Below are 25,524 nucleotides of genomic sequence, written 5' to 3'. Positions count from 1 at the left end.
CTGTCGCGGCTATAGCGGAGATCCTGTTGTGGGAGTTAGTGGTGGTGCAGGGCTGTACTGGTCACGATTTGACGAGCCAGTCGGGGATGGGATAAGGCGATGCATGCAGAGCAATGATCAGGAGCGGAAAGCGTAGGCTTTGAGATTTCGGGATCTAGCGGAAATGCTGCCTGCTGGTAGGTACAGTGCAATTGTATGAGGACGGTGATGTTTATGCATGAAGTGGTGGTGGTCTGCTAGTGCATGTTTGTAGCTACGACATCAGACAGGAGGACACCTATACAAGTGTACCTAAGTAATGCCATTAGGTATCAGGCCGGCCGTTATCCTGCTGAAGTGTTTTGTTTGGATTGATGAGGGTTATTTCGATGTCATGGCATTGGCATATACTGTGTACCTGAGGAAGATATCAAATTTCATGGTGGACACTGGATGGTGAATTGGACCGGTGGTTGGAGGGGCAGGGCAGGGTAGTACGAGTATCCATCCAGCTCTCTAGGCTCATTTCGGGCCTTCCCTCCCTCCCTTCCCTTCCCTTCCCTTCCCTTGTCTTGCCTGGTCTTGCCTTGCCGTCGCCCGTTGCCCGTGTCCCCCCTACCACGCTGTGCCACTCCACTACCTAGTAACCACCACACACCACACACCACTGGCATCTATTTAGGAGTTCGAGGATAGATAGGTATCCATCCAATACCTAATCCCATCTGACCTATCAGGATCTCTGTATTCCATAAATCATTATCATTATCATTATTCATTACTCTCACTTTGGACATTGTCCTAATCATCAAGGATTTATCAACTCTTCCCTCTGCGGTCTACTATACACAATGATTGCCAACCACCATCTACGACGTACGCCTCATGCGCCTTGATATGAACTATTGGCGTCCTTTCCTGGATTTGTTTTCCCTCGACACCTATCAGATGGAAGATTTCCCCCCCCGACGAGGTTCGGATTGCCATGTCGGGCCATGGCGGCAAGGTTCATCACGAGATTGACGTTTGCTGACGAGGTGCTCTGCTCTGCTCTTCACCGACGTACAGATGGTGTTGGCTTTTGTCCACCAAAATGACGCCCCGTGTGTTCGTTCCTTCATTCATTCGTTCATTTAATCATCTCTCTATTTGTGGTTACTCGTATTGGTACGCGATGAGTTCCCCGCCAACTGCCCCGTGAGACGGAACGATTGGGAGTGGGTAGGTATTAGTTGCCTTGCTGCAGGTCATCTTCTTCATTCTCCGCCTGACTGGGGGATCTGAGGGTCAGTATTGCTTGGTATGTACGTACTCCGTATATCATGGCACATCTTCTTGCGCTATTCAAGCACGGCCAAGGGGATCGTCTATTGTGTGCGGACCACCGCTCCGATGATCGTACTACTAACGAGGTTTCCGTATCTTCTCATATCTCACCTAACGCAAGTGTATAACCATACTGTAAGGAGTCTAGGAAATGGTTATATCTCTGCACTCGTAGGTATCTGGTTTGAGTAGAGTGTCTAGTACCCCCTAGAGAACCAAGTGCCCGCCGGTATTTGGTGGTGGACACTGAACTACAGCACGTAGAAGACTACTGTACTAGAGGCGGGTAGGAATACCATGCCGTGGTAGGAGCTTTTGCACGGTTTGGCATCGCGTTCCGGCCGGTGGTTTCCCGCGCCGGTAACTAATCTCATAGCGACAGCCCTATTAACTACTGTGTCGTGTGCGTAAAGCGGACATGAAGGTAGAGTACCTAGGTAGGTAGACCACTATCCAAATACATACTTTTAGGAACTATATCAAGTATCAAGTATGGACAACTGTGTATTCTGTAGTGTCCGCTCTACCCAGGTGATGAGGGTCCGTCTCTCACTATTGGTCACGAGGGCACGGATTCGACTCTTCTCCACTACCAAGCCCAAGCACTCGTAGCTTCGAGGATCTCGAGTACATTGAGTATCTACTGCATAGTATGTACGGAGTAGTAGTAACAGAGAGAGGGAGGTAAAAGAAGAGTAAAAAGTACTCCGTAGGAGACTGCTCTATTCCTAGTATCATCTACGGAGGTATCATCATAACGATGCCTAGCCCTACTCGTACAACCGTAACCGTCTCCAAGCTTCCCCATCCCATCCCACCCCACCCCATTTTAAAGGGTTGATCCGCATCTTCATCTTCATCTCCATCGTCCATGCCCATCATCCATCCCACGAACCTACACTCCACTCCACTCTCCTCCGAATCTCCCCACCACACTCGCTAGCAATAGATCTTCTGCGCATCATCAGTCATCGTCCCCCTGCTTCATCATCAATCACCTTATTTCAACTTCATCTCATCCCATCCGGCACCCTCGTCTCTTCATACTTGATAATCCTTCCGAGTAACAGGCAGCTAGTTAGTTGCTAGTTGGTAGTGACTGGATAGATTAGACAGCCGACGCCCGGCAAACGCACCCACCCAGTACCACCCACTACCCACCAGTTCCACCCACCTATCAGTCCAACCCACTTATTACCACCTACCATCACCTACAGCATATCATCACCTCGTTACTGCTTGCTTGTACAAGTTACAAGTTGAAAGATACCACCTATCGCCTCGTCTACTTATTTTCTTACTCTGTACGGATCACTCACTCACGAGGCATTCGGAGTTATCGTGCACGAATTGTCACGTACACTGCACTACACTACATACGCACCTAGGTAGTGCTTGTACACTATAAGACGCACGCACCCGCCCGCCAGCCAATCTACACGACGAGTACCATCCGACTCTACGACCACAAACCACTACCACTACCACTGTCACCGTCACTGTCACTATTCCTGTCGAGGGATTCATCTCAACCACTCCCTGGCACCTCAGAGTGACATCCACCTGTGATTGTCGGCCTCATCTTTCGTTGCTTTTGCCGCCGACGCCGCCGTCGCCGCTGTTGTGCATCACTGCATCCCAGCCCGACCCGTGGACCTCGACCTCTCCCTCCCTCCCTCCCTCTCTCCCTCTCTCTTGCCGCGCCCACTCAAATCCAATCCCTCCAAGGCTCATCAGTCCGACCACCGACCACCAGCCGCCATCCACCAACCACCATCCATCATCCTCATCCACCGTCCTGTCCTGTCCTGTCCATTATCCGTTCCCCATTATTACCGCCGCCGCCGCCTCCTCCACCTCCACCTCCACCCACCGTCACCTACCAACTCCCATCTACTCTGTACCGTGCACAACTGCTTGTAGTCACCACCAACTGACTGATTGCATCGCTGAGCATGCTACAACACTACTCCTAACCTGGCCACATTCGTCCGTTTGTTCACCTTTCCTCTCTCCTCTCTTCCTCCTCTCTCTCTTCCGCCCCCGGTCGCTCTTTCCCCCCATTTCGCCCTTACTAATACTCTACATCCCTTGCAGCAGTTCAACACGCGATCCTCAACACACAGGCCATCTCACTCTCGCTCTCGTTCTTGGTCCTAATCCCCACCCCATTCCCCAGCGACACGCACTCGCGCGTTCCCGTCTCACACTCCACACTCGGCTCCGTCCACTCGCGACTCCGAAACCTGCCCAACCTTCTGGTCGTCCTGAGCTTCGACCTGTGCTTCGTCCTCTGCCTCTCTCCACCGACTGATCCCCGTCGCTCTGGCTATGACTGCACTACTGTCCATCCATGCTGCGCACTCGTCCGATTTTGGAAAGCTACAGACACAGTTCCCCGATAAGATGGACACAACCAGCGGCGCCGCTGAGCCTCCCACCCCCGCCTCCCCCGATCGCGACGATAACAGAGGTCGACGACGAGATAGAGACGACATAGATGGTGACCAGAATGGCGACGGCGCAGACGGAGAAGCCACTGGATCCTCGAGAAAGCGGAGGAGGAGCAGAAAGGGCTTGGATAAGAAATTCGAATGTCCTCACGAGGGATGCGGCAAGAGCTATTCAAGGGCCGAGCATTTATACCGCCACCAGTTGAACCGTGAGTTACATCTTCCCTACACACAGTGCATCATGCATGCTGCTTGAAGAGAAGCAACCTGAGGGCCATGCTTCGCAAACAGCTGGCTACTCGCGATATGACTTCACGCAAACGCCCACACTTGCACTGCCCGATATACACAATGTTCCTAACAGCTATGCAGATAATCCAAAGCAAATTTACCACTGCGATTTTCCCGAATGTCACCGATCCTTCGTTCGACAGGACCTATGCGCCAGGCACAAGGAGAGGCACACCGCGCGAGGCTCGCAGCTACTGCGCAAAGATACCTTCCCGCACAATCTCAACCCCATCGTGACGGCTGCCATGGCACCCAAGAACGGGTCACCGAACAAGCCCAGCAACATGAAGAACTCCCCTCCCACGGTATGCAATCACTTGCGCTTTCCAAATTCCCCGCTCGTTGGCTGACTCGACATAGATGCAACAAAGTGCACTTGAAAGACCATATGCCCTACAATCCCCGGCATCGGCAGTCTCGACGCAGGCCGGGTCAGGTACACAGATGTCGCCGCCCAGTCTCCATTCACCAGCACCCCGACAGGATTCACTGAACAGAACCACCAGCGACGAATCATATCGTGCCAGCTCCGACACCAAGCCCTATGACATGCAGTCCCAGGCGTCCGGGAACTTTGCACCCCCACCACGACCTAACACGTTTGGGTCGTTCAGTGGCGGCCGTCCTTCTCCGCACATGAACAATGGCAATTTCCAAAGACCAGAACTGCGGGCACAGACTTCAAACCTGTCCACATACGGCTCAAGCTCGCCCTACTCGGCAGCCACGCCATCGCAGCAGTCCTACCCACCATCAGCCTCGTCCACTACTTATCAAAACAGCGCGGCTAGTGGCTATCAATCGCAACAGCAGTTCCCACCCTTCTCGTCTCTGCCGCCGCCAGAGTTTCCCCAGCAATCCCGAACGCCCGTATCCCGGGACCAGGATAACCAGTACTACACTGGGACAAGCGGAAATACTCCCATGAATGGCGTGGAGTCCACAGGTGCGATTGATGCAACCATGAACGGCGTTTCCGAAGCCATTCTCGAGCATAACACACCGTCTTACGCCGTGCCTATGTTCGGGGGTGAAGGCTACAGTAGGTCTCCGTTTGCCATGGCCGATGACTTCACTGCTTGGCTGTTCAACGAGAACTCATTCGGGCCGAATGCATCGCCAATGGGCTATCCGGCCGCCGGTAGTGAGACCAGCGCAGGTGCTTCTTCGCAGATAGGCTTGCAAGCTCCCTATTTTAATTACGACCCCTCGGTCGCTGGCTACTTCAACAACCCCGCTCCTCCAGCTCATCCAATGGCTGTCAATAGCATCTTGGACACAACGCTCCCGGAGTCTGCCCTGTCGGAGGAGAAGCGCAGGGACTTGCTCGACCTTATCCAGCACCGCTTCAATGAGACGGACCATGCACCGGTCAAGCGACAGAAAGACGATATCCTCGAGGGCAACCAGGACGATGACCATCACGTGCTCAGTTTGAATATGATGCAGACGTACATCAGCTCGTATTGGGTCCATTTCCATCCTCAACTTCCCATCCTGCACAAGCCGACCTTCAACGCGTCGCAATGCTCGAATCTTCTTCTTCTCTCTATCATGTGCCTTGGTGCATCATGCCTAGAGAAGAGTTACGGACAGGACATGACCCAGGCTTGCGCAAACCTGTCCAACTTCCTGGCATGGCATCTCCGCTGGGAGATCTTCATGGACGAAGATTTCCGACCGCCCGCGAAGCTGTGGATATTCCAGGCACTCTTATTGTTGGAGGTGTTTGAGAAGATGTACTCTACCCGCCCACTTCACGAGCGAGCACACATCCACCATGCGACGACACTCACCCTGATGAGGAGAGGAAGCTCGTTGATCGGCAGGTCCGCTATGGATTCCCCACCTAGCGTGAAGGATGGCAAAGCAAATGGCCGCGGAAACACTCCAGACGAGTGGTGGAACCATTGGATCACGAACGAAGCGACGAGGAGGGCCGCATTTGCGGCTTTTGTCATGGACAGCATCCATGCTACCATGTTCGGCCACAGCGCCGTGATGGTTGCCCACGAGATGAGGCTACCGCTCCCGTGTGACGAGGCACTGTGGTCGGCAACGAGTAGTTCTGAGGTTGGCCGCGTGGAAGCCAGCCTGCATTCTAACGGCATCAAGCAGGCGACCTTCCTTGATGGACTAAAGAAGACGTTGAATGGCCAAACCGTTAGGACGAATTCTTTCGGTCGTACAATTCTCATGGCTGGGTTACTCAGCGTGTCTTGGCATATGAACCAGCGAGATTTGCAAGTCAGCTCACTTGGCGTATCGCAGGCCCTGGGTGGAAGAGATAAATGGCGAGGCTCATTGACGCGCGCTTTCGATTTCTGGAAGAAGGACTTTGATCTGTCTCTGGCCAAGCCAAACGATCTGTCAGGGCCCCACGCCTACTCGTATTCCAACAGCATCGACGACGAAAACGTCTACGAGTCGCGAACGGTCTTGCACCACCTCGCACATATGGCGATGCATGTCGACATAGTGGACTGTCAGATCTATGCCGGAGCCAATCGATTGCTGGGTCGCTCAATAACACCCCAGGATTACAATGGAGCCCAACGGAGGATGAAGGAGACGTGGGCGCCTACCGCGAAGGCACGAGACGCAACCTTCTACGCACTACGATTCCTGTCTACAGTCATGATCCCCGACGATCGTTCACAAGGCAACGCCTACTCCGCGCGCGACGACTCTCTCTTGAATCGACCCTGGGTCCTCTACTTTGCCGCGTTGATTGTGTGGTCCTACGGTTACGCACTGGACGGCCCCGTGAAGTCCGCATACCAACTACCAACTCACGAGGATAAGGTCAAGGACATGGTTGGCTTCCTCCACCGCGTCGGAGGTGTACGGACGCCAGAAGATCTTGCCAAGACAGCAGATCGAAATGCATGCTTGGGCATGTTGATCCTGATGCGCGACATGTTCAAGCGAACGCGATGGGAGCTCCTCCACGAAGCGAGTACATTGTTGACGAAGTGCATTGAGATGCTGGTTCCGGGCGCCGGGAGTATGTAACCGGGGGAACCGAATGCTTCATGACGGCATGGCATCTTGCATATTGATTGTGTAGATGAACTTGTTCTTTCCGCGAACTACCGAGGAGCGTTGATCGGTGGTTTGAGTTAGCAAGCGAGGCGATACAGGCGTTCAGCAAGACTTCGGTCTAATTCCTATGCCACTTTCCAACCGACGGAGATTCACATTTGCCAGTCACCATTACTTTTATCGGCGAGAGGGTGGAAGTAATTGAAAATTCCTAGTCGGGAAATCTAGCTCCCATTCATCCTTCGGGAATGTTTTATGGACCTGGGGCTCATCATTCCCATCTCACACCATCTGTTTGCTTTCATGTTTTCGGCATCTTATCAGTCTGTCTTATGAGCCTTTGAAATGCTTTTCCTTTCTTGTTTTTTTATACCCCTGGGCAGGAGAACATTTGCGTCTTGCTTTTCTCTCTTTTCTGCGCTGTTGTTATTCATTCATGTCATTATACGCACAGACAGACCGGGACGATGTGGTCTAGGAGCCGTTGAAGTATGGGTACGCGAATAACGTGGATCCATATGAATTGGATTACGAAGATGAATATTTAGCGAGAAGGAAAAATGAACGAGGTCGAAGTGAGAACGACCCGATCGATTGATCAAGTAAAGGAACCAAATGAATATCTTGATTAGATCTAGCAATTGACAGTCATTGCACGTACTGATTGGGATCAATGATTAGCATGATGCAGTGACTACAAGATCTCCTACATGCTCAAACAGTGCTTTCACAATGTCGCCAGTCAACGCCAGTATGGTTTCGAGGCGATCGAGGTAATTCATGAGATGAGAAATATACATTATACCTCACTAACTGCTCTTTCAATGCTTAGCTTTCTTTCTTTTTCGTCTCACGCATGACTTGCTCGAATTGGCTCTTCTCTTCCAGCTGGCATCAATGTTTGATCTCCGAGCTATGGAAATTGAACACAAGTCATACTCACGCCTGGAGTTAGTTACAACACTCAACCTGCATCTACGTCCTCCCACTGTCGCCTTCACACAGTTCAACATGATCCAGCACCCTAGGATACACATCCCTATGACTATCCCTCCCCATCCACGTATCCAAATGCCCATACCCCTCAACAACAACCCTCTCATACCCCTCGCTCCCAAACGTACTCCTCATAAGATCGTACGACTCCGCCGTGCTAAGCGGATCAAACACCGCATTCGCGCCCCCGCTCAGAAAACACATCTTCAACCCCCCGAGCCTCTTCAAATTACCACCCTGCGCAACCAAGTCAACGAAATCCCCCTCCCCCTCCCCCTCGTTCGTGCGCACATGGTACGGCGCCACGGCCCCCATACTCCGCAGGTGCGACAGGAAGTTCATGTGGATGCCGTCGAAGTACCTGTCGAGGTACGCGTGCGTCGCGCGGTTGAGCTTGCCGTGCGAGAAGCAGCGGCCGAAGACGAGGCTGCAGCGGTGGCAGGTGGAGGAGCTGCAGAGCTCGCGGCGCGAGCCGACGGGGTAGAGGCGGAGGAGGGCGTCGAGGAGGGATTGGAAGGTGCTGGTGTTGGGGGCTGCGCGGCAGGAGAGCCAGGGGCTGTTGGATAGGGTGCGGTAGATGGATGTTAGCACGGGCAGGCGGGCTTTTGCTTTGTTGTCGGCGCTGAAGCGTAGGTTGCAGAATACTTGGCTCATTGTCATGCCTTGGATCCAATCTGAGGGTACGATTCCAGTGAGCAGTGCCATGGCGGTTGCGATACTCCCCAGGCAGTGACATACGACGTATATCTTCCGACCGTTCTCTTGCTCTCGCACGTAATCGAAAGCAGCTTTGACGTCCCAGCGACTGTCGTACGCCGTCCATCCGTCTTTGGCGGCGGGGCTGATGCCGAAGCGGATGATGGGGACGTAGCATCGATAACCGCGGGCTGTGAAGTAGTCGATCGTGTTTGTGGGGATTGTGGCGAGGGAGAATATCTGGTCGTCGACGGAAGCGCCAGGGATGAGCATGATTGGCAGTTCGTGTTTTGTGACGCCTGGAATTGGTTCCCATATCTTTAGAGTTGTCGAGACGCCGTCTTCGGCGTGGAGAAGAACCTCTTGCGGCTTTGGTTTCTCGAAGGTGTGTTCTACAGTGTCGTTGGGATATTGGAGTTTTCGGAAGGGCGCGAGGAAATAACGCAGGACGTTACAAGTGAAGAATGTTACGAAATGTAAGAGAGAGCCAAAGCTGTCGGAGCGAAGGGTAGTGAGTTGACATAAAAAGTTCCAAATTGATATCCGTAGGATGCCTCGACCGACGATACTGCCATCTGGTCGAGAAATAGTCGTGTTCAGTGCCGTCGTCGCAGTCCATGTCCGTGAGGGTGAAAATGCAATGCTAGTGTCAATGTTCTTCTGCCCCTCGAGATGGAATTCTTGTCCTTCTACGCTCACTAGGTGGAGCTTGTAAGTGAGGTTGACGCAGTCGGACACGGTCGGGTCTACCGTGAACAGTTCGATCTGCCCGTGACGGATCAGGAGTGGGTGTTGTGAGATGGCTCCGCATGAAACGGTTCCAGTGACTGTACCGGTAGTGTATTGCGCGTTGGTATCTTCCGATTGTTGTAATATGACATGTAGGGCAAGACGTGCTGAGCTGGATGCATGGCGAGCGACCTGCTCTGCGGTGGAGAAATCCTGGATGTCGTCTCCGATGTGGACGTGGCCTTCCATTGTTTCGTGAAATTGGACCGTTCCTGGGTTTGTAACTATTTTGCTGATTGGGCCTTTCTCGCTCGTCTGGCCCATTGGCTTGCTCGGCAATCCGAAGAGGTCCAGTCTGCCGTTTGGTGCGTTGTCGACTGTCCATCCATTTTTCTCGATCAGTAGGTCGATGGAACGTTCAGCAAGTGCTGTGATTGTTGCCAGTGGATTTACGCCTTCATCTGTCAGTGAAACACCAAAGACAATTGTAAGCACTTCGCTTACCCAAAGACGTCGGGACAACTGCCCCATCTAGGCAGAGAAGTCCTTCATGTGTTTCCTTTCCGTCCCCAACGAAAACCTGCCCAACGTGATTTACTACACCTCTCCGACCTGTCCCATCTGAACTCATTCTAGCGCCACCGAGAGGGTGTGCAGATACTGGCGGAGAGTTGATGAATGTGCCTCCGATGACTTCCGAAGCACTTTCAAGTTTCCGATGCAACTGCTCCAACTGTGCCTTTCTTTCCACACCTCGGAAGTTGAGATTAGGTTTGCCATCTACGAGCGTGAGAATGCCTTCATTGCTGTCATGGGACATTACCAGATACGATTGCGTTTTGTAGATGCTGCTTTGTTTGGCCGATATACCTGGTGCGAAAGACCAGAAGCGTAAAAGGAGACTCCCGATGAGCTTAATGATGATTGAGAAGAAACCGTGATCTGAATAGTCGAGAAGTAATCGAATAACAGGAGCCAACCCTTCAGGTACAGCGCCTTCTTGTATGACATGGCCAGCCAAGACATTCGATGATGCATCTGTCTCGCGGCAATCGATGACACCAGTAATGGTGGGCCCGCATGGATCCACCATCACTGGTTTCTCGTGACCAACAGCATTGACGACCTCTTCGGCGTTGTATGAAAAGCTGAGCATATCCCCATTACCGGACATCTTCTGTCCCACAACGGGAGACATATCCAGACCATGGGCCTTGGAGCGAAGTAATATCTCAGTAGTACCTAGGGAGCCTGCCCCAAGTACGCAAAGATCTTTCTGCCAATGTGTCAGGTTACTTGCTTTCTGGAAAAGGATTCGAGGGTCAAGACAACTTACGCAACGGACCCATCTCGAAGTTTTAATACCCCCTTCATCGACCGCCTCATAGTAGACAATGTAGCCATGGCCGCTTGGGTCTTTCTTGACGTACTTCACGTCGCACTCACAGAAGATCTCTGCACCCCAGTTCCACGCATCGGCGATATAGGTCATCAGAACCGAGTTCTTAGATCCATCATTGACTCCTGTGCAGTCTTGTCCGGAGCCGGTTGATGCTTTCATCTCCACACCGCTTGCATTCAAGCCATCGTGAAAGAATGTTGTCTGGGGCACGCGGTAGAAATTGTCGTCGAGACCGAGCGCATGTGCTTGTCTTTCGAGAACATGCAGTTTCTTCAGGTCTGGATAGTCGTTTGGGTATGGCGTAGGCTGTAACATGTGTTCTGCGCGATCGAAAACTGGGACGCTTGTTAGAGTGGAGAATTCATGGGGATTTCACTCTTTGATACTTGCATTGGTCGAGGGATGAGGGGTCATTTCGAATCTCGTCTGGCCATTCGGGTAGTTGTAGTGTTCGCTGGTCAGCGCGAAGGAAGACATTTGCGTTGATTAATGACGTGCCGCCGAGCCCTATGATGACTGAGTGAAATATCTACCATCAGAAGCATTGAGTTTACCATTTCCGGTGAGAACGTCTTGTTCATTCGCCCTGAATAAGTGGTACAATCCATTTTGGCGACCACAACTTCGCCGTAGTGGAAGACCTGCTTTGCAATGACTTGTAGGATTTCGAGTCACATGGAACTGTGACATTATGTCCTTGAAAGTATTTGGATATTCTCCAGCTACATGAGAGATCAACATTGTCAGCCTGGTCTCAAACATCTGCGATACCGTTACATACGCCATCTTTCTGATCCCCGTTCCAGGACTGCAATGCGCTTCCCAGCTCGAGCCAGTCGACTGGCAGCAACGCCGCCACCATAACCTGAGCCGACGACGACTACATCGTATTCGAAGTCCATAGAGCTGCTTGGCCGGCCCAAGCGTGGATACATCTGATGTTCTTTCTCATCATGTTCCTTCGATAAGGGGCGTTCATTCTTGTCATTCTCATCGAGAGACTGAGAGAACCTTGAAGCCCTACGGGCAGAGAAGAGTACCAAGAGACGATATAAAACAAGAAGTGCAACAATCAATGCACCCGCGTATTGGATTGCGCCTACCATCGCGGCGGTAACAATAGAGCTCTAAGATCAAAGGCATCCGAAAATTATACTTTAGGTTCCACAGCTAAAAAGGCCACCCCCTGTAGATATTTGAACGCTACCAACGGAACAAATTTTAGTGCAGCACCCCACTTGCAGCAATGTCGTCGACGCAACTATGTACGCGTATGTCGGCACGAACTTCAATGGGAGATTAGCCAGCAGTGCTAACCGATGTGATAGAGGCTTAGGGCTGAGAGGTCTTTTTGATAGGCGAGCCCATATGCTTGTTCGGCGACAATACTCCTATGGAACGCTAGCATGTCGACATGGTGTGATAACGCTTCTGTGTTTGATCCCAGTTCCCTGTGCCCTGGGTCTGGTGTCTGAATATCTTTTGCATGCTTGAAAGCAAAGCATGAGGCTGACGAAGCTTCTGATAGGACGGATGCAGCATCGGACGCATTATACAGATTGGGTGGCATGCATACCTGTCATGGTCGCCGATAGCGTAGGACAGCAAGACATCTTTCGCATTTAGTTAGCATCTGTTGTTTTGCTAAGAAGGTTACACGGTTCGACGGACGCTCCGTATTACGGGGGAGAGTTGTAGTCTTTGGGCCTAGAGCTGTTGCGGTACGGGATGTTCGATCGGTCAAGTTCTAAAGGGTTAGTCTAGCGGTTGAAATGACTTCAGAGGCCAGCCTCATTTAGTTCGTATTGTGCTGCAATTCATGCATTGTGTTATAGTTTGTGTGGTTTGATATCGATATTTGCCCTTATGAGTGTCCTGCAAAGCTATGCAAATTATGAAAACAGCGTTTTGTGGTATCGCACTCTGCGTAGTTTGATGCCCATTTTTTTTAGCGGAAGTGAAAGGAGACTATGGGTGCATGGAGATACACTTTTGGAGGATAGCTGGGATTCGAAATCCACCCATTCGCTGATCTCAATCCATGGTACAAACAGGACTGAGAAGTATCATACGTTATGCTAGTGAAATTACGTGTTGCAAGTCGTAGTCTGAGTCAATGGAACAATAGTTGACAAGGGCCCCTGAATGTCTCTACAATGGAACAAGTTGGGCTTCAAGGTGATAAGACGGGCAAGTTTTGAATGCCCCAACAAACCTTTGCTCACGACTACATATGGGTGCTTGGAAATGCAGCGCCAGGCGACTTCTTCCAGGGTTGCTAAGCTTACCTTACACAGGTAGACCATTATAAACAAGCAAATGATTAGCGTTCAGCACAACCTGATCAACACGTGTGGGGGCCAAAAAAAAAGACCAATGATGATTAGAATTGTGACTGGTTTGATCCGAATGTGTAATCTTTAAAAATATTGAGGTATTCCGCGCTATGCAAGCCCAAATGAAGCAGCCTACCAGATAACACCTTGCGCCGTCGTCCCAGATCGAATATACAGCGGTTTGTTGATGGATATTTTATCGTGTGTTTCCTGCTAGACCAGGCCCGTCACGTGTCCAGCCGTTCCTTCTCATGCCTTCCTCGATCCTGCTCCAGATGGTCTCCACGATCTCCCTGTCCCTCCATCGTCCTGCACTTCCACCGGTCCACTTGTCCACCTTGACACTGAGGACGCCTCGTCCCCATGCTTGAATGTTCTCTGGGGGCTCTTCTCCCTGCCATCCTACATGCACACCGGGATAATGAGCGAACAATTCGGCTGGATTGGGATATTTGTACGACTTGAACTGCCACGTCTGTCCCGTGGTAAAGATAGCCGCCACGCGCGACCAATATGGAGGCTTGAAGTTTGCAGTACTGTCGACGAGGATGAAGCGCAAGGGTGATGATGATATTGAGGGGAGCACTCGATTAAGATTGAGAAGATTTGCGGAGGTAGTATCTGTGGTATTCGGAGGGATGAACACGCCGTCGTTGAGGAATGATTTGATATTCGACATGCGCAGCAACGATGATGCTGAGGGAGAGAGGAGAATGATAGGCTCTTCGCGCCGCTTGGGCTTCTTCTGGAGGTTTGACACGAGGGGTGATGGATGCGGGTGTGGAACTGCCAAAGGACCGTTGGGATTGGATCGCGAACGCAGAAATTGAGCTGCGAATTTGCGATAGGTCGAAAAGTCCTGTGACAAATGTTAGAATGGCGTTTTCCAATGGCTTGTAGGTACGTACCGTGGCCTTTGTGCCTCTCAAAATCGAATTGTGATCTCCTGTCTTCCGTTCACCATCATATATGATCATTAAACGTGCATCTGCAACTTTCGAACCGGCTAATCCTTGCTCAACCTTTACGCCTCCAGTCTTGCCGCTCGCGATTGCCGCACTTTTCGTGGCGTCTGCGGTCGCAGCCGCATTGTCCAGAGGCTTGAGATTCTCTGAACTCTCAGTATCTCCGCTCAGCCACGCAATCAATTCGATCTTTTGCGCAAAGTTGAGATTCTGTACACTTCCTCCCGCGCCCGATGGCAACTCCTCATTCAAGGTCTGAACCGCCGCAACGTAGTCTGTGATTGAGGCGTCTTTGTTCTTCCATGCGAAAAATACGCTGCGAAGCGTGACGGGAGCATCGCCGGGGGCAAAACGCGTCTCGGTCGTGAGATCGAAGGTCTTTGCATTGCTGAAAGTTATGTGCGTCGCAAGAGCAAGATCGATGACCGTGTCTGCGGCAGACGTTGGATTCGGAGAGCTCGAAAGGGTAGGTTCCTCGTTCTTCGCTATCGAAAGGCGCAAATTATAAAGCGGATCTTCGAGTTCAACCTGGGTCGCCATTTTTGGATCGAATGAGGGCTGTTGAGAGAATGGCCGATTGAGCTCTCAGGGTTTCACACGAAGCTTCTCAAGTGAGGATGGCTGGTGTAGCTGGTGGATTTTTGGGGTTTATACAAACGCGCCAAGCTTGGTCTGTGCACCCATCACCGGCCTTGGATGACCAAAGGGTATCTATTCAAAGGAAGCAAGGTGTGGAGTATAATTATATTCATTTTCTGAAAGTCTCATCTCATCTGGGGAAAACTCTACGTATGGCTGCATTCCTTTCTAATCATGCTTACATATAGGGGTATATAACAAAGACTAAGCGTTAACACTGTACAAATGCTCCAGCAATATTGCGTCGCCATTTTCAATCATCGAAACAGAAGGCAAAGTTGCGTATGACATCGTGATCATGATTTTTTGTACCATCTTTGCATGGTATCCTTATCAATTAGTGGCGTTTGGGAGCCGGACTCTTGCTTTTTGAACGCCGAGGGCTGTTAGGAATGAGTTGATTGCCCTTGCTCTTCATGCTGTCCATGGCAGCTTTGACGATTTGCTGCTTCTTTGCAACATGCTTGTGTCGTTCTTCGATTTCATCTTCGAGCTTTCGAGCGAATTTACGCTTGGTTTGCCTTGCCTCTTTCGTGCGCTGAATGATATTGGTGAACTGTTCCAAGAACCAGTCTCCAGCGTCTTCCCACTCGTTTGTTGGTAAACCAGTGAAGAACTCGCTTTGTTTCTTAAGGTCCAGGTTCTTTTGAACATATTGGAGTCGCTCCGCTAGCGGCTTCTGTTGCATGTTCTCGGACAGCACGGGCGCATCTGCGCGAGGGTTGGTGTCGAAATCCTCCTTCGACAACTGTTCGTAGTCCATCTGGAACAGATCTTTTAAATCGTAGTCCTCGACAGGCTTTTGCTGGGTTTCAATTCTGTCCTCCTTTCCGGTATCATAATACTGATAGGGCGTGGTAGACCGAGGAATAGGCAACTCCGTAGCCTTGGTATTTTGGGAAGGCAGGCGTTGCTCTGCGCTCAAAAGTGGTATCTCTCGTCTAAGATGAGCATCTTCGTTGTGCAAATTACCATTTGAAGCGATCATCTGAATATGCGTATTACGATGCTGTCCTGACGCCATAACTGGTTCCGGGAATGTACCAGACTGGCCAGGCTGAGAATGAGGGTTGATTGATAGCTCCCGAACGCCTTCCTGATGATATCGAGGTGTAACAACGGCATTGTTTGCGGACGCCTTTAATTTGCGAATGCCAGCGGCCTGGATGTACAACTGGGTCGGATCCCGAATGTTGGGAGTACGGGTAGGAGTGGGGGAACGGTGAGAACGACGGGCTGGGTGGGGATGAATGACCTCTGTATTTCTGTCTTGAGGAACGGGCAATGGAGGTGAGGTAGAAGCATTGGCATGGTTGTCAGGCTCGTCATATTCATGTACTCCTTCGAAATCATCAGAGCTCCCTGGCCGTCCCGAGGTTGTTGTAGGATACGGGGAACCGTATCTATCGGGATGACGCTGCTGCTCCCTGACGTATTCCCACTGCTCTTCGAATGAGGCATCATGCATGCCAGCGTCAGAAAGAAGTTGCTGCTCCACCTCATTGAATTCATAGGCATCTGCACCTTCGTCTCCCGAGTCATCTCCCGAGTCGGCTTCACTAGTGGAATCTGGTCCTGGCTTCGCTGGATCTGTTCTCTGACTATCTAGGACTTGAACCATAGACGCTCCTGGCAGAGTCGTATCGATGCTTTCTGCATCAGTCCCATATGGATCGGGTGCATTATAGGCCATAGGGCCTCGGTCTAATTGTCGTGAGTGATGGGATGACCGAGAATTCGAACGACTAGCAGCTTGCTGTGCGTTCTCAAGCCTTGTCGTCACGGGAATTTTGGCATTTTCTCCCATACGTCTGCGACTAGCATTACGGGAGGACGCTTTACTGGCACCGTCGCCTTGTTTGCCATGGACAAACTGCTGCATTGCTCGCTAGAGATCTCGGATGCCGTAGCAGAGCAGAGAATGGATGATCTGCGGTACTACTGTCCTCAGACCTATTTGCGAAGTGTGTCGGCTTACTATCAGTGTAGAAGTTTTGAGTGAGGTGAAGTTTGGGGCGAAGTGTGGTGAAGTTGTGAGGGAAGTGAAGTGAATTTTTGAGCGAAGCGAAGTTTTGAGTAAAGTGAATGGTAAACAATGAATAGTTGTGAAGTATCGCAGGACGCTGGAGTGGGGAAGGTGCAATTCGTTGTTTGCAGCTAGCTGACTTAAGATTGGCGGCAATTCGTTATCGATAACCTATGAGATGAAGTCACCGGTCGTTCCTGATTCCACTTGCCTTTATCAACACTAGATATAATGATGGTCCATTTGTCCGAATACCCTTGATTGAGCAGCCCCGAGTATTTTCACAGCTTCAGTATGGATCAATGCCATGTATTCAAGCTTCCAAATGAGGTTATTAACTTCCTTACTCTCTGAAAAAGGAGAGACCAATTCACTAACCATTGCGAAAGCTTCTTCTACATATCCTCACACCCCTCCCTACACCCGAGCTCCTCCCACTTACAGTAATTTGTCACCGAATTTACACCTTAATCTTACGGATCCTCCAGAATCGCCTTGTTGCTGCTTCAAACCTAGATTCCCACTCTCTGCTTCTAGAATGTTACCACCCATCTGCCAAGTTGACTGAACCGCCCTACTTCTGTGCGTACCGAGGGACAGATGGACTATCGGCATACACGGCTGGCATACACGACAAGAAATCCGACGATGCATCTCGATTGGGAGAGATGAAGAACCTGTACTCGCGCTTCCGCCCTCATCGCCGCGAACTTGACCCCACAGGTCGGCGCGTCGTGCGGCGACAACGACCCCATCCCGCAGGCGATATCCCGGGCTCACGGACGTATGATGCCTCTCAATCCTCGTCCTCCCAAAGTTCCAAGGTCATTCCGGGCACGGCATCAGATCTCAACGAAGGAGGCGAGACGGTCAAGCAAACGCTCAGTCTCGAAGCCCATGAGCTCTTCACCCAGCTCGTGGCGCAGACGAACCTAGTCAAGATCAGCGAGGCGAGTGGCATATTCAGCTGTTTCGTTGACGTCGAAGAAGGTGTCGTAAGGGTATGGAGGGAGTGGTTGAAGAAAGCTTCGTCTGTGCTTCCTCCCATGTCTACTGATACATCAACGAATGGAAGTAGCACACGACGTCCAGTGCAACTTGACGAGAACATCCTCTGGGTAAGCCCTAGTCGCAATTCAGGCATTCGATTCAACGTCAGAGAACGAAAACTGCTTCACTCGCATATCCCCATCCTCATTCGTGCAGACGAGCCAGACGCAGACCTACCTGTCAGCTACGAGCTCGAATTCTCTGGTACGTGATCTTCACCCATACAAACTCCCCATGATCTTTCTGACATAAACCTGTGAAGAACTTCTGATACGTACATCGCACCTACTTCTCACGCTCGAAAAGTCAATGGTTCAGGAGGACAACACGTCCGGCAAGGCCATAGTCTTTGGATCTTTTGGGTAGGCCTGAGAATAGCATCATTTTATCATTTAAGTACATAGCACCAAATAACCAATCAGTTGTACAATGCGCCGTCTATCCTGATATTCTGCCACGACCGCTCGATTGATATATGATGGTCGTATATAATCCCACTGTGCATGCACCGCCGCTTCATATCGCAAGAAGGATATAATACAACGGCCTTGTTGCCCAGTAGATAGCGCCCCGGCCGTCCTGGATGGGATTTCTAGGTCTCAGTATTGGGTTAAATGACGTTCCCTTGCGAAACCTAAGCTGTCCGGTGAAATGTTTGGGTACAGATGCCTAGCTACCCCAATCGAACCTACACTACACAACATTCACAGTTCAAGCAAAGGAATGATTATACGTATGGCAATATTGTAATATTGTTGAGTATCTCGAACCAGACAAACAAACAGGCATGCGCGTGCGTGAGTGTGTAAGAGAGGACTACGTAAGAAAAACAACGCCATTGGAGGTTCCCCAAAAGATAAGAACCTTTGATTTTCATCATATGAAACTTTTGTGAACATTATCTCCCCACCCATTTAGAAGAACCGTTTGCATGATAAGAGTTATTCGTGATAGAGTCGAAGAAGAAAGAGAGAGAGGGGGGGAGAGAGAAGGAAGAGGTGGCTGGAGTTTACCAGTCAAGCGGCTCCTTGACGATCTCGCCTCTGTTCGTTTTGGGGACGCTTTGGGCCTCGATCTTGACTGGGCCCTTGCGGTGACGCGCGAGGTATCCACTGCCGTCGAGCCAGGGCCACTCGCGCGTGCGTCTCGCCTCGTGCTGCTCGATCTTGTCGACGCTGGCCATGGTTAGGCCGATGTCGTCGAGGCCGTTGACGAGGCAGTGCTTTCGGAACTCCTCGACGTCGAAAGAGGCGAGCTGCTCGCCGTTGGAGGCGTTGCGGATCACTTGGTTGACGAGGTCAACCTCGAGTTCCTTGCCTTCCTTGCTGACTGCTGCGATCTTCTCGAGAACAGCCTGGTCGTCTATCCGGATGGGCAACATGCCGTTCTTGAAGGTGTTGTTGAAGAAGATATCACCGAAAGAGGGGGCGATGATGCACTTGATGCCAAAGTCGAGGAGTGCCCAAGGAGCGTGCTCTCGACTCGAACCGCAGCCGAAGTTAGGACCTGTGCAGACGAGGATCTTGGAGTTGCGGTACGGCTCCTTATTGAGAACAAAGTCGGGAGACTCTTGGTCGCCACCAGGGACGTAGCGCCAAGCGTGGAAGAGTGCGGAGCCGAGACCTGAGCGCTTGATCGTCTTGAGGAATTGCTTGGGGATGATGGCATCTGTGTCGATGTTGGCTACGTCCATGGGGGCGGCGTATCCGCGGAGGGCCTCGAACTTGGGCATGCCTGCGGAGGCAGAAGCTGAGGGTGCGGACTTGGGGGCGACAGACACCGGGTCGACAGGGGCGTCGATGATGCGGTCAAGGTCCTCGTCGCTGCTGATATCCTCCATGTGTGCATCGAGTTCGATCTTTGGAGATCCCTTGGCTGGAGCGATGGACTGGGGAGCAATCTTGCGGACATCGGCAAGGGTTCCTACAATGGCTGCAGCGGCCGCCATGGCTGGGGACATCAAATGGGTTCGGCCACCAGCTCCTTGACGACCTTCAAAGTTACGATTCGAGGTACTAGCGCAGCGCTCGCCGGGGGACAAGATGTCAGGGTTCATTCCAAGGCACATCGAGCAACCTGCTTCTCTCCATTCGAATCCTGCATCCTCGAAGATCTTATCGAGACCCTCCTTTTCTGCTTGCGTCTTCACGAGACCCGATCCGGGAACGATCATGGCGCGCTTGATATTCTTTGCGATCTTCTTTCCGTCGACGATACGTGCGGCGGCACGGAGATCCTCGATGCGTGCATTCGTGCAAGATCCGATGAAGACCTTGTCGAGTAGAATTTCCTGCATGGGAGTTCCGGCCGTGAGACCCATGTACTTGAGTGCTCGCACGCAAGCCTCCTTCTTGACCTCGTCCTGGAAATCCTCGGGTCCGGGGACCTTTCCGGTGATAGGAACAACGTCCTGAGGCGAGGTTCCCCATGAGATCGTAGGAGCGATGTCCTTAGCGTCAATGTAGACCTCGATGTCGAACTTGGCGTTTTCATCAGTCTTCAAGCTGAGCCAGTAGTTGACAGCCTTCTTCCACTCCGGAGAGTCAACCTTGGGAGCAAGGGGACGGCCCTTGAGGTATTCGATGGTAGTGTTGTCGGGAGCGACCATGCCAGCTCGTGCTCCTCCCTCGATGGACATATTACACATGGACATGCGGGCTTCCATGCTCAACGCACGAATTGAGGAACCGCAGAACTCAATGACAGCACCGGTACCTCCGGCAGTTCCGATGACACCGATTATGTGGAGGACGACGTCCTTGCTGCTTACACCTGGGCCGAGCTCTCCATCGACCTGCACCTTCATGTTCTTACTCCGCCGGGTGATGAGGGTCTGGGTGGCGAGAACATGCTCAACCTCGCTGGTACCAATGCCGAAGGCGAGAGCGCCGAATGCGCCATGGGTGGAGGTATGGCTGTCACCGCAGACGACGGTGGTTCCGGGAAGGGTGAAACCTTGCTCGGGGCCGATGATGTGGACGATGCCCTGTCGCTTATCATCGAGGCCGAAATATGTGAGATCGAAAGCCTTGACATTGTCCTCAAGAGTGGTTACTTGGGTCCGTGAGTCGGCCTCTTCGATGAATTTGTCGGTGGTGGTGAGGTTCTTTCTTGAAGAAGTGGGGATGTTCTTTTAGAAAGGCGTGTTGTCAGTACTCGTATAGGCGCAACCCCGGAAAGAGGGCATGTGCAAAACATACATGGTCGACGGTCGCGAGAGTGCAGTCTGGTCTTCGCACTTTTCTTGATGCGTTTCGGAGGCCTTCAAAAGCTTGCTATGGCGTGTGTTAGTAATGACTTCGGTAGGGGGGTTGTATGCGGCTTCCGTCGGAGGGCTCGTACTGGTGATGTCACTTCGTGAACAAGATGTCTGTCTGGAGTGGCGTTAGTGATGCGAAGCGAGAATATAGAGAGGTGATGATTGAAACAACGCACCGATGTAAAGAGTGACTGTGCCATCTTCCTTTTCCTCAACGACGTGGTCCTGGAAGACCTTATCGTAGAGGGTCTGCGGGGGTTTCACAGCGGAAGGCATGGTCGTGTATCTTTGAGGGGGGAGATTGGCGAATATACGGCTCGGTTAGATACGAATTGTTTATGATAGTAATAGATGGGGAATTGGGTATAGGGTTTGGAGAAAAGAAATTGACGAGGAGAATGGAGGAGTGAGTAAGTAGAATCAAAGCGGAGAGAAAGGGAAGAGAGGAGGAGTTAGTGGCAGTTGAAATATGATTTCAGGTGAGAGGAGGGAGGAGTAATTACGAGTAGGATTTGGGAGAGTTTGAGGGCGAATAAAAGCTCCAGGGCCGAAGATCGGAGGGATTTCCCCTCACCGCGAATCAGAACGACGCTGATGACCTAGCCCCAACGATTGTACGAGCGACCAACCACCGGAGGCCATCATACATTGCGATTCCATGTAGCCACTTCGGCTACATGCGTTATGTGCCGGTATATCTTGGTATCAGACATAGGAATACGAATAATGGAACAAAGAACCAACTTGTAGGAATCCCCGCTAATGCGGAGAGGGCGATTGAGGATGCAGGTATCCCATATCGTTTTCTTGAAGATTTCCAACACAGATGTTCATTCATTGCTATCAATTGCAAGGCCATTGATTTCCTTCCCATCCTTATCAAAAAATCTTTTTTAGACACAAAGATACTAGTTATGGAAATGCCACTACGGAGTACTGTAAATCGATCTTACTGAGCAATAATTGAACGCTCTGACGACACATCCATCCTCGCCCTTTTTGTTTGTTCTAATCTACCTAATAGTTGGGAGAGGGGTACCGGCCGCGGTTATAGATTGCCCGTAACATCGGCGAACACAGCCAGTTACTGTTCGAAATAGATAGCAGTACCACGAGTAGAAGAATACTGTGTAGTCTACTAGCTGGGGGACAGAGTGCTCCGTATAGACTAGGTAGTTACCAGGTACCAACCTGGGCATGTATCTACCCCGGTGTACGAAGTAGGTACACAATCGTGAGACAGGCGTCCCCCCATCCTCCATCCTTCCCACCTGCATAATCAGCCTCCCAACCCATCCTATTCGCTAGATCCCATCTCTCTCCCGTCCTTCCCCCTCATCCTCCCCCTCGCTTTCTTCCCCGCAGCATCTCTAAATTGCATCAGCATCAGCATCGGTATCGGCATCGCATCGCATCGCCGCGCAGCGCATACGCCGTGCATCGCAGCTTCAATTCCTCCGTATTACCTCGTACATTACCGCTGTCTCCGCATCCCACGCCTTATTTATCTGTTCCAGTAGGATGTAGACTACCTGGGCGTCTTTCAACTCGCTTGAAATGGCTGTATAAGCCACGCCACACGCCACATGCCAAACGCCACAAGCGACCCCGACTTTCGGATCTTTCATGTTTTGTCGATAGATACGAGTACCTAGGCCGGTCAATACATCATACATGAAGTAGGTGTTTTCTTAGTAGAAGTACTTAAGTTGCAGCGGAGGTCATTTTAGCCCCTAGTCGATTCGTATGCACATTCTCACTCGTCGTAAGGTGATCTGCCTGAGAGATACAGATGTAACATCGCTCTCTCCGCCACCTAACGGTCAGCAGGAGTCTGCCTCCACATGTCCCGAAACCTAGTCATGAAAATTACCTACCTTGGTAGGTACCTAGGCAACTACCTAGGTAGTAGAGTCGGAGGGTGATTTACAAAGGGTCAATTATTCAGAAATCCACCCCGGATTTCGGACGTGTTCTATTTTCTTCTTTCTTTCTTTCTTTCCTTTCTGACTCATATGATTCTTCTGACTACTTCTATAATGCGGAAATTGAAATATTAGCGGACCTGGGAGGCCGATAGTTGTCCGATGTGGGTTATTTGTTTTGGAGGTTTTAGATAATATTTATTCGGTGGGACGTGTATGGAGTCCCTGTGTAGACTTTTTTTTCAAGCTAGCTAGGTTTTTAATAATAGAAAGCTTGTATGTGATGAAACTAAGAATAACCAGAGAAAATGTACATAAAAATTATGGACAATGTACAGTGTCCGAAGGGGTACGCAGTAGATAGATGTGTTTATGTTTGCTGGAATCTACCAATTGTCCTGGGTGAAGATGAGCAGAGCCATGCGGTGCCGCACAAACAAGCCCAGCACGCCGACACCCGCCTGGAGCGCCAGAAGCCCCAACGCCAGCCGATCCTCGCGCATTGGCCCAAACCACACCAACCAAAGATTGATGAGCGTGAAGTTGGACGAACTCACCACGCGACCCTTCTCCTCGCCCTCGCCTCCATCATGAGTCTCGACGTCCAGCAGCCGAAGCCGGTGTAACAGCTTCAAAGCCTCCGCTATCGGTCGAGCGAGAGGCCTGTCGAATTCCACCCGCGAGCATTCCAACAGGCCCGTCCGTGCATTGAAGCGCGGGAGCCGATGTCGGGGGCACGGCACCAGGTGGAAGAGCTGCGGCGCTGAATACACAAAGTTGAAGGCCTGCGGGAGGAGCAGCAGGATCAGCGTCTTGCTGAAGTGTCCGAGGATCCCGTCCACGGCAAACACCATCCCCGCGAAGTAGCAGTACGTGTCGCCCACGAACACCCTAGCCGGGAACCAGTTGTGCATCAGCAGGGCGAGGGACACGCCAATGAAGGGAAGCAAGAGATAGAGTGAGAAGAGATGCGAGTCAGTCGCTGGGTGCGGGTAGGGAGCGAATGGGGACAGGTAGAGAGCGTCGTTGAAGACGATCAGGACTGCGATTACCAGCGATTGGCCCACCTCGATGCCATTGATGCCAGCAAGAATGTTGATGCTATTCGCGGAGAATATGGACAGTAGGGCCATGTACACGTAGTACAGCCAACCTTCTGCCGTCAATACTGGTTGTCCAAGAGTTTCAGGGGAAATGGTAACGGGAATGGGAGGCTGTATTAATATGAAGGAAGCTGCATACCAAGGTCAAAGAGCGCCCCGAGATAGGGTCGAAGTGGAGTGGGCACTACCATCTTCGTAACGCCAAAGTCGACAAAGTAGACGATGAGCATGGGAATGGCAGCAATCGCTGGGATCAGCACCTTGTGCCGCCATCTGATGTCGAAGAGGTCATCGCCGATTCCGAGGAGTACAATGGTTTGAAGGGAGAGGAGTGCGGACAGATAAGATGCCAGCTGTGCCCAGTCGGACGTTGTTAGCATCTACCCCGAGACCAGAGAAAGAGCAGGAATGCATGGGAAAGGGTTGTGCCTACCTTGTTGTGGGGAAACCTGTGGAGAAACCTCCCCGTCTCCACCAGTTCGAGCTCTTGCATGACATCTCGATTGCCGCCGCCAGAGGTTGCGACCACAATGTCCTTGTAGAATGGCCAAGGGATGAATACGATGAGTACGAAGAGATAGACCATGGCACACACCGCGCCCATGGTCTCGGGGCTATGTCATGTGGAGTTAGATGAGAACGGGGTAGGATAGAATAGAGGGCATAGATATTCCATGTATGGATTGGCGTACATTTCTGTCTGTTTCGTCTTGCTCATGTCCCTGCCCTTGAAACCCCGTCGGATGAATGCATTTCCCAACCATCGTATGAGAGCATAGCTGGATGAGAAGGCGATGCCACTGAAGGCAATAGACGCGATCAATGGGTTCCCATCACCTTGTAGGGTGTTTGCGAGGATGGCGACGCAAGCTAAGGATAGTGAGAGCAAAGAGTACACCTCTGTGGTGGTGAGGCTAGTGGACGTGGACATGGTATCGCCCAATTGATACCACCCCAGTACAGCGGGGGGGGAATTGAAAAAGATTGAGTCGGCGATGAATGTTATCCGGAGGCCTGAGATGGAACGAGTACGGATGGATCTATGGAGAAGGATTGTATGTTGTTTGACATGGCATGTATACCTTACTTACAGTGGTAGTACGAGTGATACTGCAACCACTGTGAGAGGCGCGGTGTGTAGGTCCGAGTAAATAATAATAATACTGTAGTTACAGTTAGACGTCCTGTAGGGCGTGTCAACGTCAGTCCACAGGAACAGGACAGAGTGGCCAATTACGCGTCGGTAGAGTTTGGACCCTTACCTAATTTGTAATAATTTACAGAGACTCGCCCTAATCCTCTTT

General features: G+C 51.3%; 9 protein-coding genes across 9 annotated transcripts; 3 read left to right on the top strand and 6 right to left on the bottom strand.

The window, feature by feature from the left end:
* The first annotated feature begins 1,191 nt into the window (after positions 1-1,191).
* Positions 1,192-1,595, top strand: BU24DRAFT_120880 (uncharacterized protein). The gene has a single exon (XM_033520896.1). The coding sequence runs from the start codon at positions 1,282-1,284 to the stop codon at positions 1,495-1,497; it is 216 nt and encodes a 71-aa protein (XP_033387822.1). The 5' UTR covers positions 1,192-1,281; the 3' UTR covers positions 1,498-1,595.
* A 184-nt stretch (positions 1,596-1,779) lies between these two features.
* BU24DRAFT_120877 (uncharacterized protein) lies at positions 1,780-2,086 on the bottom strand. Its single transcript, XM_033520895.1, has one exon. It carries the CDS (start codon positions 2,041-2,043, stop codon positions 1,858-1,860), a length of 186 nt encoding a protein of 61 aa, XP_033387821.1. The 5' UTR covers positions 2,044-2,086; the 3' UTR covers positions 1,780-1,857.
* A 1,089-nt stretch (positions 2,087-3,175) lies between these two features.
* BU24DRAFT_120798 (uncharacterized protein) lies at positions 3,176-7,252 on the top strand. Its single transcript, XM_033520894.1, has 3 exons — positions 3,176-3,967; positions 4,131-4,354; positions 4,410-7,252. Exons 1-3 carry the CDS (start codon positions 3,637-3,639, stop codon positions 7,062-7,064), a joined length of 3,210 nt encoding a protein of 1,069 aa, XP_033387820.1. The 5' UTR covers positions 3,176-3,636; the 3' UTR covers positions 7,065-7,252.
* A 555-nt stretch (positions 7,253-7,807) lies between these two features.
* BU24DRAFT_419092 (FAD/NAD(P)-binding domain-containing protein) lies at positions 7,808-12,073 on the bottom strand. Its single transcript, XM_033527133.1, has 6 exons — positions 11,699-12,073; positions 11,472-11,639; positions 11,308-11,424; positions 10,852-11,252; positions 10,020-10,791; positions 7,808-9,970 (listed from the first exon to the last, which is right to left on the bottom strand). Exons 1-6 carry the CDS (start codon positions 12,021-12,023, stop codon positions 8,070-8,072), a joined length of 3,684 nt encoding a protein of 1,227 aa, XP_033387819.1. The 5' UTR covers positions 12,024-12,073; the 3' UTR covers positions 7,808-8,069.
* Positions 12,074-13,246: 1,173 nt separating this feature from the next.
* Positions 13,247-14,832, bottom strand: BU24DRAFT_419091 (CDC73-domain-containing protein). The gene is made up of 2 exons (XM_033527132.1): positions 14,162-14,832; positions 13,247-14,112 (listed from the first exon to the last, which is right to left on the bottom strand). The coding sequence occupies exons 1-2, from the start codon at positions 14,756-14,758 to the stop codon at positions 13,450-13,452; spliced, it is 1,260 nt and encodes a 419-aa protein (XP_033387818.1). The 5' UTR covers positions 14,759-14,832; the 3' UTR covers positions 13,247-13,449.
* Positions 14,833-14,974: 142 nt separating this feature from the next.
* On the bottom strand, positions 14,975-16,963 carry BU24DRAFT_419090 (uncharacterized protein). The gene has a single exon (XM_033527131.1). The coding sequence runs from the start codon at positions 16,737-16,739 to the stop codon at positions 15,195-15,197; it is 1,545 nt and encodes a 514-aa protein (XP_033387817.1). The 5' UTR covers positions 16,740-16,963; the 3' UTR covers positions 14,975-15,194.
* Positions 16,964-17,109: 146 nt separating this feature from the next.
* Positions 17,110-18,353, top strand: BU24DRAFT_439597 (uncharacterized protein). The gene is made up of 3 exons (XM_033530317.1): positions 17,110-17,213; positions 17,273-18,137; positions 18,196-18,353. Exons 1-3 carry the CDS (start codon positions 17,178-17,180, stop codon positions 18,297-18,299), a joined length of 1,005 nt encoding a protein of 334 aa, XP_033387816.1. The 5' UTR covers positions 17,110-17,177; the 3' UTR covers positions 18,300-18,353.
* Positions 18,354-18,669: 316 nt separating this feature from the next.
* BU24DRAFT_419087 (3-isopropylmalate dehydratase-like protein) lies at positions 18,670-21,689 on the bottom strand. Its single transcript, XM_033527130.1, has 4 exons — positions 21,369-21,689; positions 21,276-21,307; positions 21,134-21,208; positions 18,670-21,063 (listed from the first exon to the last, which is right to left on the bottom strand). The coding sequence occupies exons 1-4, from the start codon at positions 21,466-21,468 to the stop codon at positions 18,943-18,945; spliced, it is 2,328 nt and encodes a 775-aa protein (XP_033387815.1). The 5' UTR covers positions 21,469-21,689; the 3' UTR covers positions 18,670-18,942.
* Positions 21,690-23,299: 1,610 nt separating this feature from the next.
* On the bottom strand, positions 23,300-25,404 carry BU24DRAFT_419085 (N-acetylglucosaminephosphotransferas-like protein). The gene is made up of 4 exons (XM_033527129.1): positions 24,913-25,404; positions 24,654-24,834; positions 24,360-24,573; positions 23,300-24,270 (listed from the first exon to the last, which is right to left on the bottom strand). The coding sequence occupies exons 1-4, from the start codon at positions 25,149-25,151 to the stop codon at positions 23,504-23,506; spliced, it is 1,401 nt and encodes a 466-aa protein (XP_033387814.1). The 5' UTR covers positions 25,152-25,404; the 3' UTR covers positions 23,300-23,503.
* Positions 25,405-25,524: the final 120 nt, after the last annotated feature.

The sequence above is a fragment of the Aaosphaeria arxii genome (genome assembly GCF_010015735.1).
Source record: "Aaosphaeria arxii CBS 175.79 unplaced genomic scaffold BU24scaffold_2, whole genome shotgun sequence".
NCBI classification, from domain to species: Eukaryota; Fungi; Ascomycota; class Dothideomycetes; order Pleosporales; genus Aaosphaeria; species Aaosphaeria arxii.
This window is presented reverse-complemented; position numbering and strand designations above follow the sequence as displayed.